Below are 19,403 nucleotides of genomic sequence, written 5' to 3' on the forward strand. Positions count from 1 at the left end.
GCTGTCCCGCCGCTGTCTGCGGCTCTCCCGGCGCCCGGAGCCGCAGCCCAGGGCCGGATCCCCGCGGGACAGCTCCAGCCCAGCACCACAGCCAGCCCCAGGCCTGTCCCGGGCCCTGCCGAGTGCGCTGTGCCGGGGGCGGGCCCGGCGGGCCGCGCCGTGTTTGCCAACAGGGAGGAGCCGCCCGGCGGGCTGAGGGCAGCTCGGGCGTCCCGCCGGAAGGTGCGGGCGAACCCCGGGCAGCGGCGGCATGGCGAAGGTGCGGGACAGCGGCGGCGCGGCCTGGGGGCTCCTCGCCCTGCTCCTGGTAAGTGTGGGAGTGCCCGAGGGCGGGAGGGCGGCGGGGCCGGGCGGGACGGGGAGCTCTGCCCGGCCGGTGCTCGTGGCAGGCTTGTCACCGACATTTCAGGCAATTCGTCTTTAAGTGGGGAAAACTCGCCTTCAAGTTGAGGCATTTCTAAAGGGCGCTAAGTGAAAGAGGACAGGAGAAAAGGGGATGGATGCAGGTGGCGGTCGGACCGGGAGGGGGAGGTGGGTCCGCAGCCACAGACAGCGGGCAGGGCTGGGGGAGAGGCCCCTGCGGGACCTGCCCGGGATAACACCGGGCTCGGTCAGAGCCCACCTGCCCCGCACTCAGCGGGTCACTGACTGACAGCAGGGAGAGCAAATACCTGCGGGGGAGGAGTTTTACCACTATGACAGTGACCCACGAGAAGCTAGAGAAAGTCACAGCCTGGCGTCAGGGAGCAGCTTTACTGGAAGCCACAGGGCAGGGCCTTTCCTTCTTGCCCGCGCCATGCCCTGTGCCTGTCCCTGCAGCTTCTGAGAGCTTCCGTCCCGTCACTCCCTCTCACAGTCAAGTTACTTCACGAAGATCCATTTTAAACCCCTGCTGTCAACAGGAAATGTAAGGAAGTGTCAGTGTCCAGCACTGGGACCTCCAGGTGCTGAAGGGCTGCAGTAGCAGGAGGCTCCAGGGCAGGACACCTGGGCAGATCTGGGGACCTGTGGATTATCTGGCTCACCTTGCTCTGATTGAACACCATGAGGCAGGCAGGTGGCAGTGAGCCCTGCAGAGCCACAGCCTGCCCGGCAGTGTGGCTGCAGCACACATTGCCTCCCCAGCCCCAATCTCCCGTGTCAGAGACACCTCACTGGAGATGGCCTTCCAAGGCTCATCACAGTGTGGTTTTATTGCTAACAAACACAGTTTGTTCTGCGGTTTGTCAGGTTAAAATCGAGTCTTAATGTATAAACCACTCAATTTGTGATCTGATTAGCTGTATAACAAGTAGGAAATTATTTAAAGATTTTCAGAGAGCTCTGTCCATGCCTCTACACAAATTTTCAAAGCATAATTAAATACAAAGAAGGATTTTCATCTGCTGGCAGAAGTGTGTATTACCTGTTCCTGTATAGGAGCAGCCAACTAGAAATGTCAGTGTAGCTCAGTATGTTGGAACTATCCAGAATATATATGAAGATTAAAAATACTTTCTTTTATAACACTGGTTCAGAGAATATATAATTTCTGTTCTTATTTTCCAATTGTTTCCAAATTTCAGTATACCTTAGAAAGATTCTGGCATTCCTACATAATTTCCGTTTTTAAAAAGTTATTTGTTTTAATTAGCATGTTGTTTCACTACTTATAAAATAGTAAACCTGGTCAGAGTTTGGCATTTTATTTGGTTAAACCAGAACATGAAAACAGTTCGTTGATTGAAACCTGAATTGTGCAAGGAACTCCATGCTGCACTCAAGTAAAAGAAGATTTAGGCACAGTCATGCAAAAATAGCAGTGGTCTGTGAAGTTAGAAAACATCTGAGTTCTCCATGTAGAAAAAGCTACAGAACTCTGTACCAGTGAGAGACACACTTGTCTCAGTTTAGAGACAAATTTTAGGAGAAAACGCTCTGGAATGAACTTTTCCTCTTAAGAGAAGGGCTCCAATAATCCCTTTTTGCCAATGAGAGAAATGAATACTAGGGGGTGAAAGTGAAAAAAAGCCCTCTGTTTATTAACAAAACAAGATACCCAGAAGGCACAAAAAAGAAAAAAAATTAACTTTATACTGCACACCCCCCCCACCCAGCCGCACAGCGATGAGGAGAGGATAGTGGCTGCTCCCTTTGTCTCAGGGAAGGGAAGAAAAAAATCCATGCAGCAGCTCAGGCAAAAAGTAGATAGGAGCCTGCTGAGCTTCTGGTGTTGGTGTGCTCCTCGCAGCAGGAGAAACTGGTGGGTTTTAGTGTCCTTTCTTTTGCTGGTCCAGGTCTTTCCCTCCGCCCCTGTAGGCTCCTTGGAATGCAAGCCAAAACAGTTCAAGTGGAAAAAAAACCAAAAAAACCACCAAAAATAAACAACTGAAGGGTCTCTGCTGGAGTCCAGGAAAAAAGATGGGGAAAGAGAAAGTAAAGCTTTTTGTCTAAGCAAACAAGCAAGAATACAAATTGAAAGGCAATGAACTAACAATGCCAGCCGCAGCCCGAAACACGCCAGAGTTTGAACCGAGCCCATGCCGGGGGTTTCCAGGCTCCAGCCTCACCTCCTAGTTCATCTTAAACCATTCCTGGACATACAGCAGGCAATTAGGGAATAAATACCATCATAAAATCACCTCTAGACAGCATTCTAAAGGAGTAGGCCAGTGAGTGAACTGTTATGTAAGTATTTTGTAATTGTGATATGACTACAGAGCAGGCAGTTTTCTGCAAGTTCAGAAGACATACCTTTGAAAACAGGGCTCCTAAATTACTGCATTGATCTTTCTTCCTCATATCATGGAAAACTAATACACACATTTGCATGTGCACGCATAAACAGCCATAAAGTGATGGGATGATGCAAGACTCAAGTGGAAAGTATAAGGGCCCCAGTTCTGGAAACATGTCTGAGCATGTTCCCACATTAACCACTTTATCTTTGCAGTAACCCACTGAACAAAGAGAAAGTAATAAGAAAACCATTTTGTGTTACAGAAGGAAAAGGGGGAGAGTACCTAGATTTCTATCTGTCAAGCTCTAGTTCATGCTTAGCCTCAACAAAGTGAGGTGAGAGCTGTTAATATCACTCCCAACTCTCCAAATAGTGTTTACTAAGTGCTCAGTAGTACAGTACTTCTAAAAATCTAAACCCAACGAAATAACCAATCATACAACTCCCAGCCCCAATATGTTGTTGCAATTTGCATGTGAGTCAGCTGAGATTTGAAAGGGTAGTGGATTGAATTTGGACAGTGTGTGTTTTAAGGTGCTGGACAGAATGAAGCTATTTGCTCCACAGGCACTAAACACACGCATTTCTCTTGGAATTAAAGAAGCTCAGGATGCTTCTAGTTGTAGGGAAATACCAAGCCCATTGTTGGGCTTTAAAAAAATGGATCTCGATTATTTTTTTCTTTTTATAAAAGATTTTAGAATGTAAAATACTATTTTTAGAGGTTATTTTGGCGCTAACTATGAGATTCAGCCCTGGTGGGTGGGAGAAGAAAAAAAAAAGAGTTGGAGGAAAAATTATACTGGAGGTTTTGGAAGCAGAAATTTCTTGTCATAGTGAAAGAATTGGAGTAGAGAATCCTCTTGAGATTACTTTTTGAGTGAAATTATTCTTTGAGCCATCCTGACAGAGTTAATACAAGAGAGATTAATTACAGAGAAAAGCGTAGTAAAATGAAGCTAGTTCTAGCAACCCAACCTTCATGAGGCAAAAGAAAGCAAGAAAAATCCCCCTCCTCCTTTTTTAACTCTTAGAAAGCCCCCGATGAGCTCATGCACCTTGGTCCATGTAACAGATGTGGAGTGGAAAAAAAAAAGTCACATTCTGTGGCCATCAGTCTTCTCATTCATCAGCATTTATAGATCAGAAATGGGAGAATTGGCTTACTAAAAATAAAATGTATTATAAAGATAACAGGAGAAAACAGAGACTTTTTTTTTTCTCAGAGTTAACATTGTAAAGGTTTTAAAATTCCTGTATGCAAATTACATGTTCACACACTTCCAAAGCTGACATTACATACCTATAAGATGTGTCTTCCAGAAGCTTTTTGGCTGAAATAGATTGACATGTTATGAAGAACACTTAGAGGAAGAACTGGAGGCCTGAGAATCCCAAAATGACACAAGCATTCAAAGAAATCGAAGTTCTTGTCACCGTGCCCTGGAGATGCAGATGAAAACAGGTTTCATAAAAGTGTCCTTAGCAAGCAGCTGTTGGTGAAAGCATTTTGGAGGATTCTGTTGGAATGAAGGAGAGGGAGCAGGTAGAAAACTCTTTTTATTGTCTGGCCAATGCAAATGCAGAGAAACCAGAAAATTTGGGTTCGTACGATAATTTTTATGGATTATCTAAGGATAGATGTCCCCAGCTGATTGATCTCATTCCCATTGACTGCTTAGTGCAATCTAAGTCCTCAGTTTAGATATGAAAACTATTTTTTTTTAGATTGAGAAAGTTAAACGAGAGCCTCTGTGAGTCATTTTAGGCTGAAAACATACCACCACTGCTTGAGTGTACACGTCATAAAAAAGCACCTATCATCCCTGCCTGTGTAAAAGCCCCAAAACTGCTTCCTTTCTGATATTAGTGTTTACTGCTCTGTGACAACAGAAAAGCAACTAAGGTGTGCACAGGAAGCTAAATGACTATTGACTCTTTTCTGGTTTTTGTTGGGTTTTTTTTGTTTTTGTTTTTTTGTTGTTGTTTTTTTTTTTCCTATAAGACACACCAACATTTGTAAATATCAAATGGTTTGCTTTTAAGAGGGTGCAAACCCAGTTGGAAAAAAATAGTTTGAAAAAAATTAAGGTGTTGCTTTAAAAAAAAGTCTTCATTGTTTTATCATTATTCCTTCTACAGGAAGACGTTGTAAGACATCCCTGCAAGCAGAACCAATGTAGGTATTTGGTGCTGCTTGAGTGTCAAATTCTGAGAAGTGACCCCCACTTCTTGTAAGTGTACCAGGAAGTTCATCTCTGTGAGCAGGAGCAGAGGGCATCCATCTAAAAATGTTATGTTTCTGTACCCCCTCACACAGCATAGCTCATTTTTATAAAAGCATAACCAAGAGGCAGAGGGCTTTGTTCGTATGAGGGAACACATCTCTGCACACACTGTGTTTGCAGGCGTTTGGTAAAATCAGCAAAGTTTCACTGGTATTAGTAATTTAGAAATCTGTTTCCTTCTTTGATTATATCCTATTTCCTGCATGACTCTCTGGACATTTTCTTCATACTGCTTTAGGAAAAAAACCAGACTGGTTGTACATCCCTGACTATATTTTAGTAATTATTTTTAATCTGGACTTTCTTATCCAATGTTTAGTGAGACAGTTCTCCTAGGGAAAGGGAAAACAAATCACACTAATTTGACACATCCATTTGAAAGCTTCTGTGGAGACTTTAATTTTTTAACATCATTACACTGGGATTCAGAGGAGAGCACCCTGAAATCTTTGGCAGCAAAAGAAGAGAGAGACCAAACAGGGGAAGTGATGGGCTGAGCATCCATACCCAGAATTCCTCCAGTGCTCATTATGCTTTTTCAGCTGCTGGAACTTCACCTCCAGGTGCAAAGAAAGGCCTTCTTAATTTTAGTCCAGTAACTAATATTTTATACAATTTAAACAAATGCTAAGGAAATATAATTTTTTCCACCTTCTCACCTGTGAATAGACTAGAGGATCAAAAGAAGTGGCTACCTGTGGAAGGCAAATGTCTTATTGGTTACATCAGCTGGTTTGCAACAGATAACACTTCCTTCACTTGAGAACCCAGTTTAATATCCAAAGTGATTTTTCAGTAATTTAACATAAAGGGGTTTCTGCATCTAACTGAAATTATGGTCAGCATCCATAACTCCATTGTATAGATATCTGATATTTAGTGCATGCAGAGTAAATATAGAATTCCCCAGAAAGTGTTGCTGAGAAGAAGGCAAACTATACCAGATTTATCATTCTTCCTTCTTCTTCCAAATTAATAAAAAATCCCTATAGTTTGGCCTCTGGCCCACAGTGCTTTATTATCATCCTGAAAAGAAACAGGGCAGGGACCACTAGTAAAGCTGTACTGCCTAATGACAGAAATAAAACCAAACAAAACCCCCAAGCACTATGCACTTTTACTTGACAGTGCAAAAAATTCAAAGAAATTGATCTCTTGTAAATTAATTTGGAAGGAGAATGTCTTTAGTGGTAGGGTTCATGGCTTTTATATGGGCCCTCCTTGTCCATTAAATCTAAAGTAATGAACAGTTTTAGTAAGGGAGTGAATATCAATATTTTTAGTTATAGAATAACACTTATTAATGTGACTCTGCTAGTACTAAAACACAACTACAGTCCTAAACAGTTCTTTTGTCTCATTTTCTGTTCTCTCCTAGATGGCTGTCTTAATTATTGAAACACAGTGCAAAAATGATACTGAAGCCCTAAAAACATACAATAGGAGGATCATTTCCAGGAGGGAAGTTAACTGCAATGAGGATGAATATGAGTTAAATACTCAGTGTTGTAAGAAATGTAGAAGTGGTGAGTATGATTGTAAAACTGTGTTGAGAAGTCATTAACAGGGGACACTACAGCATGCACAGCTTTGTGCTGGGATACTGAAGTGGCATGTGGTGGTTTCCTGGATGCAGTGCTTCATTCCAGCTGTATTTTTTTTTGTCACAAGACAAAAGCCACTTCAAAGATATTTCTTGAGCTCAGTGCACCAATAACTTCTCACTACAGAGAGCAGTCCTCTCATAATGTGCTCGTTACAAAAGAGCCAAGAATTAACATACACATATTTGAAGGAGGTTCAAAAAGTGAAAACACATGCTTTTGCCTCCAACATTCCATACATTCATGCGTTTTCCAGTTTTTCATGTACAGTTTTGTTTGGAGTGTTCTCGTTCAGTACTAAATTGGAGGAAGAGTGGGGATAATCAGATGTTATGTATACTACATTTCTGAAGTGTATCTACACATGCACAAAGAATATTCATTCCATATTTGGAATCAAAAGTATTAGGGATTTAAAATGAAATTCTGATGTTAGTCTGGTGGCTGGTGGCTTCTTCTAAATTGTTGGTTTTCTGTCTCTACAGGTTCTGTTAAAAATGTCAGCTGCCCAACAGATATTATCAAACACTGTGTTCCATGTGAGAAAGGAAAGGAATTCACGAATCACCCCAACGACTTGGAGAAGTGTAGGAGATGCAAATTGTGTGACAGCGAATTGGGTATGTCTGTAGAAATAACAACTGTGGCAATGACTCTCTTCTTTTGTACAGGATTTCACTGAACAGTCTCCACAATACCTTAATCATCGTTAGCATGTAGATTCAGAACTTTTAGTGGTAGAATCTGAATGAATTTGTAAGAAAGTAATACGTTTATCCTCTAGTTCCCTTTCATCAGGCACAAAGTAGGAAGAAAAATAGTTGGTCCATTATTTCTCCTTGTATCTGCCTTTGCTTAGCCAAAGTCTTTGCAAAGCAGACACTGTACAAACTGGTTAGAGCCAAGGAAGGCAAGTTCTCCCACTTCTTCACACTCTGTTTAAAAGAAGAGTGTAAGAAGTAATGATGGTTTCTTTTGTAGTCTTTCACATAATTGAGAATATTATTTAAAATTGGTTGCTGTCTTTAGAAACACTCAGGATGCTGTGTGGGATACATGTGTAGGACTGTAAGGCAATCCCTCCAGGGGCAGACCAGTGGCCCACCTACCCCAGTATTCTGCATTCAGCAGTGGAGGCAAGAGGTGCTGTTTAGAGATAACACAAACAAACCTGTCTGCTTTCTGTGGTCTGTTCACTGCAGTCTATCAGCATCCACAGCTGAGGGAAAGGACATTAGAAGATCTTTCCCTATCTAGTAAATTCAGTGTCTATTTATGAGCCCTTTGTTCATGAAACTGCTGGGTGATAGCAGAAATTCACTACCTGTTGCATAAATTCCCATCATAGACTTTTTTTTAATCCATTAATCTTTTCTCCTACCGGTTCCATCAGGTGTCCTGAAAATGTTAGTTCTTCATTCCTCATACCCAAAATCAAGTGTAGTGAATGGAGAGACAGTTCTCAACTTCAGTATCTTTGTACTCAGATCACCTGTTGGAATATCAATCTCTAGTGCTCTCTCCTGCCTTTAGGACCTCAATATAGACAGAAAATTTCCCTCTCATTTGCTACTATAGTAAGCATTTTTGCATGGGTGATGAAATCGATAAGAGCGAAAAAGTTCAATATTTTATATATTAGTGTCACAATTATTTAAACTGAAGGGAGGAAAAGAGTAATGGGATGGCTAGTCACAATGTTCCATGGACAAAAATGTAGTTGAAGAGAAGTCAGTAGACCGACAATAGATAAGAGGAAAATTACCACTGAAGTTCCATACGAACCATTCTTATGATCATTCATGTTCGCTGTTTCCATGAGTTACTTCAGCACTGGTTTCACAGAGCTTCATCAAATTCTGAAACATAAAGTAGTTACAAATTATAGCAGGGCACTCACTGAATGTAGTAACTCAAAAATTTGTTCTATTTTTATATGCCTATGAAAATAGCTCCCATAGTGGGTAGATACAGCAATTTTTAATGCAGAAGTTTTTTTTTCATAGATGGAGATAGTATCATCGTATAAACTGAGAATAGGAGAAAATTAATAATTTGTTTTGATCCTTAAGAAGCATACATGACATGGATATGTTAGCCAAAAAAGAGAGAATGGAATTCCTCATCATTGGAGGTCTTCAAGAAAAGGTAAAACTTGCTGTCTGTCAGGGAGTGCAAAGAACCCATCTCCATTATCAAGTGGGGAGATTGGCTGTGTGATCTTCTGAGTTTCCTTCTGGCTTTACACTTCTAAAGGGGAAAAAGTAATTTTCTTGGGATTTGGCTGTGCTGAATGAGTCCTCTTCTGGCAAGAACCGTATTGTGTGAGGAGTTTTCTGAGCTCTCCTCCAGCAGAGGTCTCTCTGACAGCATTCCCAGCTCTCTGTCAGCCCGGCTCCTTAGAAAAGCCCTGTGTGTGTATTACAAAGTGCCAGCAGAGGTGGAGCTAGCAGCAAGTCTGAGGAGAAGACTTTGTGGGCAGAAGCCTGCTTTTTCAAACTAATACACTTTAAGAAATCTATTTTTAGGTTGGGAGGTTGTAAAGAACTGTACCCCAGAGGAGAACACGCAATGTGCCTGTGCCAAGAACTATTTTTGCAGTCCTGAAGGATGTGACAATTGCATTCCATGTACCATGTAAGTTTATGCCTTCACCACTACATATGAAATTGTTAATATGTAATCACATTTTTTTTCCAGCTGGTTTCAAGACAGAGGGTAAGGTAATCTATAACCTCAGGGAAAGCATAATAATTTTCCTTTGTACCTGAGCTGACTGAGTGCAGTCAACTCAATTTGCAGCCATGAAGACTTTCCAAAGGCATGCAGAAAAACCTATAGATCCACTGAGTCTGTATATGCTTTTCAAAAAGTGTAATAAAGTATCTGAGCTTTCCTGTTGTCTTTGTGTGATCCACTGTTACATTGAAAAATAGTTTCATATGTTTTCCCACTGCCACAAAGTTCCATGCCATTTTTATATCTATTAAATTCCAAACCCCAAGATCAGGGGTTTGGAATATGAAAACAGCATATTTATCAGTAAAATATTTCATATTTTGCTGATAAAATATCTTAGAAGACTTTGATTTGCTCTCTTAACAGCTTTAGAGAGAAACAATCCCCTAATAATTTCGTGTTCATATTTTCTGCAGATGTGAAAGTGGTGTAATTGAAAAACAATGTACTTCAGCTTCAGACACTGTATGCGGAACAAAAGGTACCATTTTAAAATGTAGCAAGATCCATCACATGCTGTATTTTGAGAGGCAATTGCAATTGTCCTGTTCTATGCACTGGCCTTAGTGATTCCTGACAGCTCAGGGCATTAGTCCTACTGGGCCCTGTAGTGACCTGCAGAGTATGATTTTCCTCTGATCATTGTGCTCCTTTTTAGGGGCAGCTCATGATAGGTATGTCTTTAATGAATTTGGCTTTTGTCATTAGGAAACAACAGGAGGGTTTTAAAATCTGACAGTCTTGTTTAAAATTCGGTGTGCTGCTGTATTGCATTTCTTGAGTTAACTTTTGTGTAAATTTTCCCATGTTCCAACAGAACCAGCATGGTGGGCCATTGGTTTGGTAGTTCCGGTAGTAATACTAGCAATAGCTGGAGCATTAATCTGGTGTAAGTAATTCCCTTACTTATTCCTATTATACTCTGAATGACATATTCAGATGCTTATTCAAATACAATGTTACATTCTTGGAGTCTAAAGGAGACATATCCTGACCTGGATTTAAAATATTCTTTTTTTGTTTCAGGCAAGAAAAAACAGAAGGGTTTTACATTCAATGAGTACCCAAGTAACACAGTTTACAAACCAAAGCCTTATGTAAGTATTTAAAAATCTCAGCTTTATGCAAAGAACCTTTTTCCATTTAAATTGCACTGGGTCTCCCCAGTGTGTGCCTCTCTTCTATGACATGAATGAAGTAAATTTCACCACAAGGATTCTTTTGGGAAAAGTGAGAGAAACCTTGTATTTGCTTCTTCAGGATTGTTGGAATGCTTCCTAAGTCACATGAGCACGATCAAAACTTCATAAATCATCAGGCCTCCACCACCCCAGGATGTTCCCTGTCCCCATGCAGAATTTTAGGCAATAGCAATTGTGAGGTGATTCCCCAAACTTACCCAAGTCAAAAGAGGTCTCTCTGTCTGGTCTGACTCTCTCACTCATAAAACAGGAATCATGGCAAAAGCTAAAACAAAATTAACGAAGTATCATGAAATGTATTTATCCTCTTATATATCCGCTTGTTCCTACTTATTTCTCTTTTGCCTTTTTTTTTTTTTTTTTCAGGAGAATGCACCTCTCATAGACACAGGTAAGAGACAAGTAATTTCTGAAAACTCAGTGGAAAGAAAAAACATAGATACAGTAAAATAAGTCCTAAACAAAAAAAAAAAAGAGTATTTTTGTGTAGACTTTGCCACTGTCCAGACCTGTCATTCCAGCACAAAAATGAACACTTGCTAAAGAAGTGCCAGTTCGTATAATGCTCATCAAGGCATTTAGTGGCATCATGGGAGTCTTGCCTCAGGAGGAATTCCCGTTGTATAGGGAGCAATTACTCATTGTCTACAAGCGAATTTCAGTTCTGCCTGTGGTACAGACACTAGGAAACAGCAAATTATGTTTCTATAACCATGGATAATTATGATAAGGGAGCAGTCCCACAGTGCGGTTGAAGATTCACAAACCTACATTATGTTCAGGGGTAAATCTACAGGAGTGATACACAACAGGAAACAAATATAACTCTAAGACTGTATTAGAACAGAAGACCTGTCCTATTTCAGGACTTCTCCCAATGCTATTTTGAGAAAAAACGGGTATGTGAGAGCTGACCACACTTCACTCACTGATAGAGAAGGACAGAATAAGTTACAGAGGGAACTGATACCCTGTTTTAGGTGGTAGAAAGCAATATGGATGCAAGCCTAAATCTTTGAAATACATAGCATTTGGTAGGAACATGTAGAAACAGACCTCCCATATATTGTAAAAAATCACACATAAACCATACTGAGTCACAAATCCCTTAAACTTAGTCTGGTTTGGATAGGAGAAGCATCAAATCTGAGTGAAGATAATAAAACCCAGTGAGATAAAAATGCTAAGTGCATTAATTTCCTTTCACTCCTAGATGTTGACCTGAGCAGCCACATTCCTGGTATTGTGGCAGAGATGAAACTCACAGAAGTCAAGAAATTTGTTCGTCACCACCATATAACAGAACCTGCCATAGACCAAAGCATTCAGGATTGTCTTGGCGATGTATCTGAACAGAAGATTAGGCTGTTTCATGTCTGGTATCAAAGCCATGGGATGAAAGGAGCCTCTGGAACCCTAATAAGCAGCCTCAGAGAGTTAAAAATGTGTGCTATAGCTGATAAAGTTGAGAAAAAACTGAAGGCATCTATTTCCACCTCTCAGGAAGGGGAACAGTCTTATAATCCTGACACTGAGCAAAGCAAAACTTGCACTCAGGAGGGTAGAAATTCTTGCAATGATAGTGCTGAGCTAAGTAAAGCCTATACTGGTAATTTGGAAGAGACCTAGCTTAGAGTAATTTGAAAATTATTTCTGAGTATTTTTGTAATATAAATAATAGAGCTTTGAATCACTTTTTCATAGGCAGCTCTGATTGAACTCAAGTAAGTTATTATATGCAAAAGGAATAATTACAAATTTTGTAGCGATATCCATCCTTTAAAAGGAGTTTTAGCCTTTTTTAGTTGTTAAGGACTGGAAAAAGTTTTATGACTTGTTTACTAAAAGGTGCAATATAAGACTCCAGTTATAGGATTCATTACAAGAGGAAAAAAGTTAATAATTATTTGAAGAAAAGGTATGATTTAAATGCATGTTCCCACATTATTTAATTAGTGTAAGGTTCTGCTTACATTAAAAATTCAGGATGTTCCTTTTTTTGAAGGGAAAACTCTGGTGTTATGAGTCTAGAAAGTGTACCAGGAAACTTGAAAAATCTTGAAAAAACTGTCATCACTTGAAAAGAAATGTTTCCTGCCTTACACCTGATTAATTTAAAATATAGCTGTTGCTGTGTAGATTCTACTCTGCTGTAAATACGGTTTCCATCTTTCATAAAAGCACTGTGTGTATACATGATATGAGTTTTGTATATGTGTGCATGTTTTATATGCAAAAAGCTCCCAGTTCTAGGTAAAAATTATTATCTTTGCTGTTCTCAGCAATGTTTGTAAGCCTCTTCTCATGTTAGAATCCTTCAAAGAAATTGGAGCTGAAGGGTTAGCAAAGCACAACAGAACCATCATTTCTGGAAGGCAACTTTCAGAGTATATGAAGTTTTTCTAATGCAGAAACTGATACAATGGAAGCATATATTTCATTAAAAAAAATCTGTATAATACCTGGATTCTGTCTTTCTTATGATGCAGTATATAGATGTCATGTTTAGGTTTGCTTTTACTCAGGTTAGCAAATCAGAATAAAGGAGATCATTCTCATAAAAAAAACCCCTTACCTTTCTTTCATCACAAAGTGCAGAGGACTCAGCTCCTAAATTCAAAGGACCAGTACACTGCTGGCAGCTTTGCTGTGAGGCCTTTCCCTCTCACACACCATTTGTGCAAATCTCACAAAGTCTTTCAACAGAAGGAGACACTTTGTTCGAAATGTTACACAGTAAGAAAGATGGTTTTCTTTGCCTCTGTCATCAGTTCCCTAGAGAAAACCTCCAGCCAGTGTCAGGACTCAGCCAAAACAGGAAGAGACCTACTTGGGCTTGCTCTCACCTGCCCATCAGTGTGTGGGTGTTTGGGGTAGGGTCCCAAGGCTGACACCTGACCACAGGACCTGGAAAGGGCAAGGTAGGACTGGCCACAGGGTGCCAGAGGCTGGCAACCAACCCCTGCCAATACTGGGTGGTCACAGCCATGTAGAATTTCTCCAAAATGCCATATAGCTGGAAGTGAAGTACCTGGAATGGCAGTACATGGCCTCTGGAAACAGCTAAAAATCTGTGTATGGCATCAAGCAGGAGCCTACAGGATGTAGCTTTGAACCCATTACATGTTTCATAGACCTGACCTGTTAAAGATCTCAATGACACACAGAGCATGTTTTGGCCAGGCCCAGTTTATGTTGTACAGCTCTTAAGCACCATCCATGCTAAGCACCCAGAAAAACCTTCCACCCCACTTTGAAGCCTCTAAACTAGCTGCATTTTCTAAGTGTCTAATCCACTATTATATTGCCAAAATCTCCACACTGTGCTGCTTTTCAACAGAAAACCTTCAGGCTGCTGCAGTCAGATGGTTTAATAAACATGGGCCAAATTGAGCATCCATGGATTGATTAACACCTTGCACTGTCTAAATGGCCTGTGTCTGTGCTATCTGTGCACAGCTTTGACACACTGTGACAATGTGCTGCTCCTTGTCCTGTTTTGGCCAGGATCCACATATATAAGAGAATAAAATATCTGCCTTTCAGAAAGGCAGCACAGCAGTGGTGGCAGCTGTGCCATCTTTATAGGATGCAGTTGTGTAGAAGCACAGCCAAGACAGGAAGGAAGGAGAGCTCCATGCTCTCACAAGCCCCGGTAGATAGGCTGCTCCCTATACCATGTCCCATCCAGGAAGGCATGAATGTAGCTTAAAGCTGTGTTGGCAGATGCTTGACTTCAGCTTTTTCTTCCCTTGGCTTCTGGCTTTGTCTCTCCGAGTGAAGCATCTGACCAGAAGAAATGAAGGTAGTCACCTCTCAGGGTTCAGTGAAGCAATCTGAACTACACTGATCTCAAAATGGACCCACCAAACCTCAATTATTTCTGACAGTGAAATAAAATGATATTTTTTTCTTTCATCACACTGGAATTTCCCAACCTCAGTATAAAAAGGATGGTTTAAAAAAAGTCCCTGAGCAATGAGTCACATTTTCTTTAGGAGAGGTCTGCAAGGCTCAACTCAGACTGTCATTAACTGTGGTGATTAGCATACATCATAATTTTTTCTTAACTGGAACACCATGAATCAAATAGGAGGATTGATCATACTGTGCAGTTAGCTTTCCAAAGGAGTTTGTGTATGTCTACATTGCAGTCATCAGTGCAGAGTACAGCTGAAGCTTAGAGTACATGGACCAGGGACTGAAAGTGAATTAGTTCTGCTGACCTGCAGTAGCACATTCAGATTTCTTTTGCCTCCTGCTTCTGACAATTTTCAAACTAGGGTTGTATAAGAAAAAAGAAACTGAAGCCTAAACTCCCCTGTTTCATGGAAACACAGCATCAGAAAAGCAAGTGAAAACTGAAACAGAAACGTGCTCAGGGAATGACTTGTCACCTTTTGAGAAGCAGATTACAAAAGAAAAGTTGTCTCTTCAGGAAGCGAAAACTTTGCAAAACAATCCCATTTGTTATGCAAATAATACACCCAAAACAATTGTTAGTTTAAAATAACTACAATAGAAGAACATGAACATAGAAATAAAAGGCCAGAGGAATGATCTTACTTAAGTCTCCTGCAAATTGAATGTGACCATGTGTGAGATGTTTGTTCAGAAATTCCAAGGGCTGTTTTGCTGTGCACACCCACACCAGCTGCTCCTCCATGCTGCAAAATGTAGCACAGTTAGAGCTGCTCTGCAAGTCAACCAAACACCTGAAGATGACAGAAACAAAATCAATATTACATTGTGGTACCAGAGGAACACAAGAATGGTTAAAGACAACTCCAGTATACGGGACTGCTGCAATATGAAATTAATTATTTTCAAAGCTATTCTGCAGGCTGCCAGTTCTTGAAAAGATGGGGCTGAGAAATGAAGTGCCCAGTACAAAGAGTCTGAAATGTTTCTGCACAGATAGTATGAGAAGCATATTAAAGTGTGAGAGAGCTCAGCTTATTTCCTATATGAAGGAGAGAAAAGGAAAACAATACCAACAAAATTGTGAGAAAAATAAAAACATATTGGGAAAAACCTTGGAGATAGGCAGTTTTCCTGCTTTGAGGGACGATAAAACCTCAAAACTCACATCCCTCTCTTACTGTTTGTCAATACTTTGATTCTGGACATCAAAGGGAAGCTTGCATTCCTGCTATCCCACTGCTAGCAAGAGCAAAAATACCCACCATGTGTGTCTACCCTCTAGCACTGAGCTGTGGTTGAGAATTCTGAGGGATGTGGGAAGAATCACAAAACAATGTACAGTAAGTGTTTTCTGAAGAGTTTTTCAGTGGTTTTAGTTGAAATTCCCTTCCAAACTGAAAGCAAAATTTTTGAAGTTTTCAGAGTGCTAGAGAGCCTTTTCCATCACTTTACACAATGGTCTCTCACTCCCCTGATTTACCAGCAACTGTGATAAAGTGCAATTTATTATGTTCAGCATAGTGGGGAAGCAGCAAAAAATGTCTGTGACCAAAGGGGTGTTGGACAAATAGATCCTGAAGAAATACAGGAGAGGAGGAAGTGACAAAAAGCAGTGGCAGGAGGAAACCAAAGGCACAGACCTTGGAGAGACAGCACTGAGCATCCCACACCTCAGGGGCATGCAGAACACAGAGATCACTGATCCTGCCTCCCACATCTTCCCATAGTGATGTCTGTATGACTGGCTGTCTGTAGGACAGGATAGATCTACCTGTATGTGTGTCTTTGGGATATGAACAAGAAACAGATGAAGCAGAAGTACCCAGTTTCATTTCCTGCATATTTATCCTACATTCAGTGATGGGATTGATACATTGTCCAGATTATCAATATCTGCAGATTTATTTTTCTTGGCCTTTTCCTAGTCCTTCCTTAAAGCTGCATGAAGATCCCTCTCCAGACTTATCTCTGGGATAGCTGAAGCTGCAGGAAACGTTTTATGATACTCCCCAAATTGCTGTGAAGCCCAGTGAGGGCCCTGGCATGCCCCTCTCTGTCCCTGTAGGGGCTGGCTGTGCCCTGGCACCTGGCTCTGCTGCGTGAGGACCACGGCTGTCAGTGCAGCTCATGGGAAGGATGGCCAACATCCGAGCTGTCCCAAAGGGTCTTGAGGTTCCAGGTCTGCCTCTAAGATATGGGGACAACACCTATTCTTTGAGGGAGTGAAGGGGCAACTAACTTCATACCAGACAGCATCCTCTTATTTATCCAAGAATGAATAGTGATCACTAAATACCTCAGTATTTTTAAACTTCCCAATCACATCTCTTCAGACTAAAATTCCTTGAAGCTTGTTTAACCAGCACGCTGGGCGGTGGGGGGTGTTTTGGGGTGGCAGCAGAGGCTGCCCGGCCGGTGGCGGAGCTGTCGGCTGTCCTTGCCTGTCCCCGCGGGCAGGTGGCAGCCTGTGCCCGCTCTGTCCCCGCCTGTCCCCTGCTGGCCCCAGGGCTGGCTCAGCGCTCCTGCCCGGCTCCTGGCCGGCCCTCCGGCTGTCCGCAGCTCGGGAATGGATGACTCCCCGGGGAAAGGAGCTCGCACACCAAGCGAGCCGCAGACGGGCTCGAAGCCTCCCTCTGGAAGAGACCTCATGGTGCTGAGCCAGCGCCAGCTCTGTGTTTTGCCTCTAATCATGTTCCACAAGACTTAAAGTGACACCTCCAGTGTAATAAAAACGCTGTGTGACAGCTTTTGTGGCACTCCCCGGTGTGAGGATGAGCAGCCTGAATCCCTTCCAGCAGCCCCAGGGTTGGGCGGCTCAAGGAAGTCCCAGGCTGGGACGCCAAACTCCGCTACAGTGCGGAGGATCACTTGGCATCGCTAGTTTTACATCTAATACCACATGGAAAAACGGTGTCACAACAGCACATCCAGGCTGCAAACTGAGCTCTCTGAAATGTGCAATTGGCACTGTGGCTGAAGGACGTGCTGCGGTACCTGTGCCAACATGAACGTGCCTTGCCTTAATAAATATCCGCTAATAAATTAAATCGGTTCAGACGTGGACACTCGCTTTGATTCTAGCTTACACAACTGCCAAAATACAATCAAAGGTAGGTGTTAGCAATGCCTGTGAAAGCCTAGGGAAGACAGGATGGCTGTCCTGGAGTTTGGCTTTCTGAAGGGCCAGTCTTTGTATCACCATAATCAAGTGAAAAAACAACTGGTTGAAGCTGAAGGAGGAGAAGGAGTGGGTAGTAATAGTTTAGAGGCTTTTTGGAGGAACTGGTTTATGAATAATACCCTTAATTACTGCAACATGCTATTATAAATGGTCTTGTCTTCCTTCTTTTCCAGGCTCATAAGTTAGCCTATCATTTGGAATAACTATACATTAAATGCAGTCTTGACTTCTGTTCTAGCTACACAAATGTTGGGAATAACCACTTCATGGAGTTTGTTGCCAAGATTTTTTTTATTTTTTTTTTTTTAATCTTACAAAATCTATGGCTGTTGCTTCCATCAGAGAAACTGGAACAACTACAACTGCTTGAAAATACATAATCATGTACCAGGAGACATCAGCCACACTGGTATAAGGAACCCATAGAATAGAGAGCAGCCCATAAAGCTGCTATAAGGAAAGCAATGAGCAATGTTAATCAATGCCACCCAAATCATAACAATAGGTTACATGGACAAGTACTCACAGGCAGCTTTTGGGAGCCCAGGACAAGCAATCTGATGAACAGCTACATAAGCAAGTGCTTCCAAGGATTCCTGAGCTGTGGCCCCACTGCAAGGTCCTTAGGGCCAATGACTGCAGTTCAATTACATTTATCAGGTGACCCAGGGAATATGCACTGTAGGGAACAGCAGCATGCCTGGAAAACCCATGTTCTCTTATCATTGCTCGCCTTTACAACTGTAAGGCTATTAACCTGCTGTCAATGCAGCTTTTTAAGGTCTCTTCTTGTTTGCAAGTGAGAACAGATGAGTAAACTAATGAGCTGGAATATGGGGGCTGGACACAAGACAAAAGATCTGTTCTGCATAAGTCAACAGTCTTTCAGAGACCAGCTTCATCCTCCCTCATCCAAAGACATTCCTACACAATCTCAATAAAAATGCACAGATCTTCCAGGAACTGCTGTTTTCAACATCCCCTAACTCATTCAGCTATAAACCAACCACCAACAGAACATCCAAAAACATTTCTCAAAAAGAAATAATGGTTTTCTACTTTTTCCTCTCAGCTGTGGATGTATTTCAAAGAAAGATAGTAATGTATAGATTGTTTCCCTTAAATGCAGGAAATGGTTCTTCCAAATGTAACTAATTCGAATTAAATCAATACATTATGTTTGGACAGCAACCAGCTGCAGAAAATTTTAGCAAGGCAAGTGTTAGAAGCTGTAAGTAGTTCAAAACAGGACTTCAAGTGCAGTCCTGCTCTACTTGGTTTCAAGTTAGCTCTTAGGATTGAAGAGACTATTATCACTAGAAAGCAAGCAGAATTTTTCTTTTCTAGGCAGCATTCCACCTAAGAATCTAATCAGTAATCAGGTTACACTCACCACTTAAATCTAGGCAGACTTAAAAAAAAAACCTTAGTACAGATAAATCCACAGGGCCATCCATGACAGAGTCAAAAAGCAAAGCAGACTTTTAAAATCTAAAACCACGGGCACTCTTGAAACTAAAGGCATTACTTAAAATGCAATGATGCCTACCTTTTTGGTGTCTTGACACACAATCGAACACAGAAATTCAAGATCTTCCTTCTTCTCTAACCTCACATTAATTGGTGCTGGAGTTGCCAACACTGACACAAGCTGTAGCAGCACTTGGCTGAAATAATCTTCTCTGCTGTGGAGGAGAAAATTGCAGGCAAGCCCCCCCACCTTTCAGAGCAGAAGTCTGGGCTATT

The 19,403-nt window shown here is 41.5% G+C and overlaps 1 protein-coding gene across 2 annotated transcripts; it reads left to right on the forward strand.

Moving 5' to 3' along the window:
* Positions 1-219: 219 nt before the first annotated feature.
* Positions 220-13,019, forward strand: FAS (Fas cell surface death receptor). 2 transcript variants are annotated; one of them, XM_083866937.1, is made up of 9 exons: positions 220-307; positions 6,386-6,533; positions 7,097-7,231; positions 9,140-9,248; positions 9,767-9,831; positions 10,168-10,239; positions 10,377-10,447; positions 10,919-10,943; positions 11,766-13,019. In XM_083866937.1, the coding sequence occupies exons 1-9, from the start codon at positions 251-253 to the stop codon at positions 12,179-12,181; spliced, it is 1,098 nt and encodes a 365-aa protein (XP_083723063.1). In that variant the 5' UTR covers positions 220-250; the 3' UTR covers positions 12,182-13,019. The 2 variants fall into 2 exon arrangements, with proteins under 2 accessions (XP_083723063.1, XP_083723064.1); XM_083866938.1 differs by lacking the exon at positions 220-307 and adding an exon at positions 4,354-4,898.
* Positions 13,020-19,403: the final 6,384 nt, after the last annotated feature.

The sequence above is a fragment of the Zosterops lateralis genome (genome assembly GCF_965231275.1).
Source record: "Zosterops lateralis genome assembly, chromosome: 8".
NCBI lineage: Eukaryota > Metazoa > Chordata > Aves > Passeriformes > Zosteropidae > Zosterops > Zosterops lateralis.

Coding starts and splice junctions, on each gene's coding strand:
- FAS (XM_083866937.1), top strand. CDS start 251: ATGGCGAAGGTGCGGGACAGCGGCGGCGCGGCCTGGGGGCTCCTCGCC. Junction 9,249..9,766: donor AATTGCATTCCATGTACCAT/GTAAGTTTATGC, acceptor TATTTTCTGCAG/ATGTGAAAGTGGTGTAATTG. Junction 10,240..10,376: donor AGCTGGAGCATTAATCTGGT/GTAAGTAATTCC, acceptor TTTTTGTTTCAG/GCAAGAAAAAACAGAAGGGT.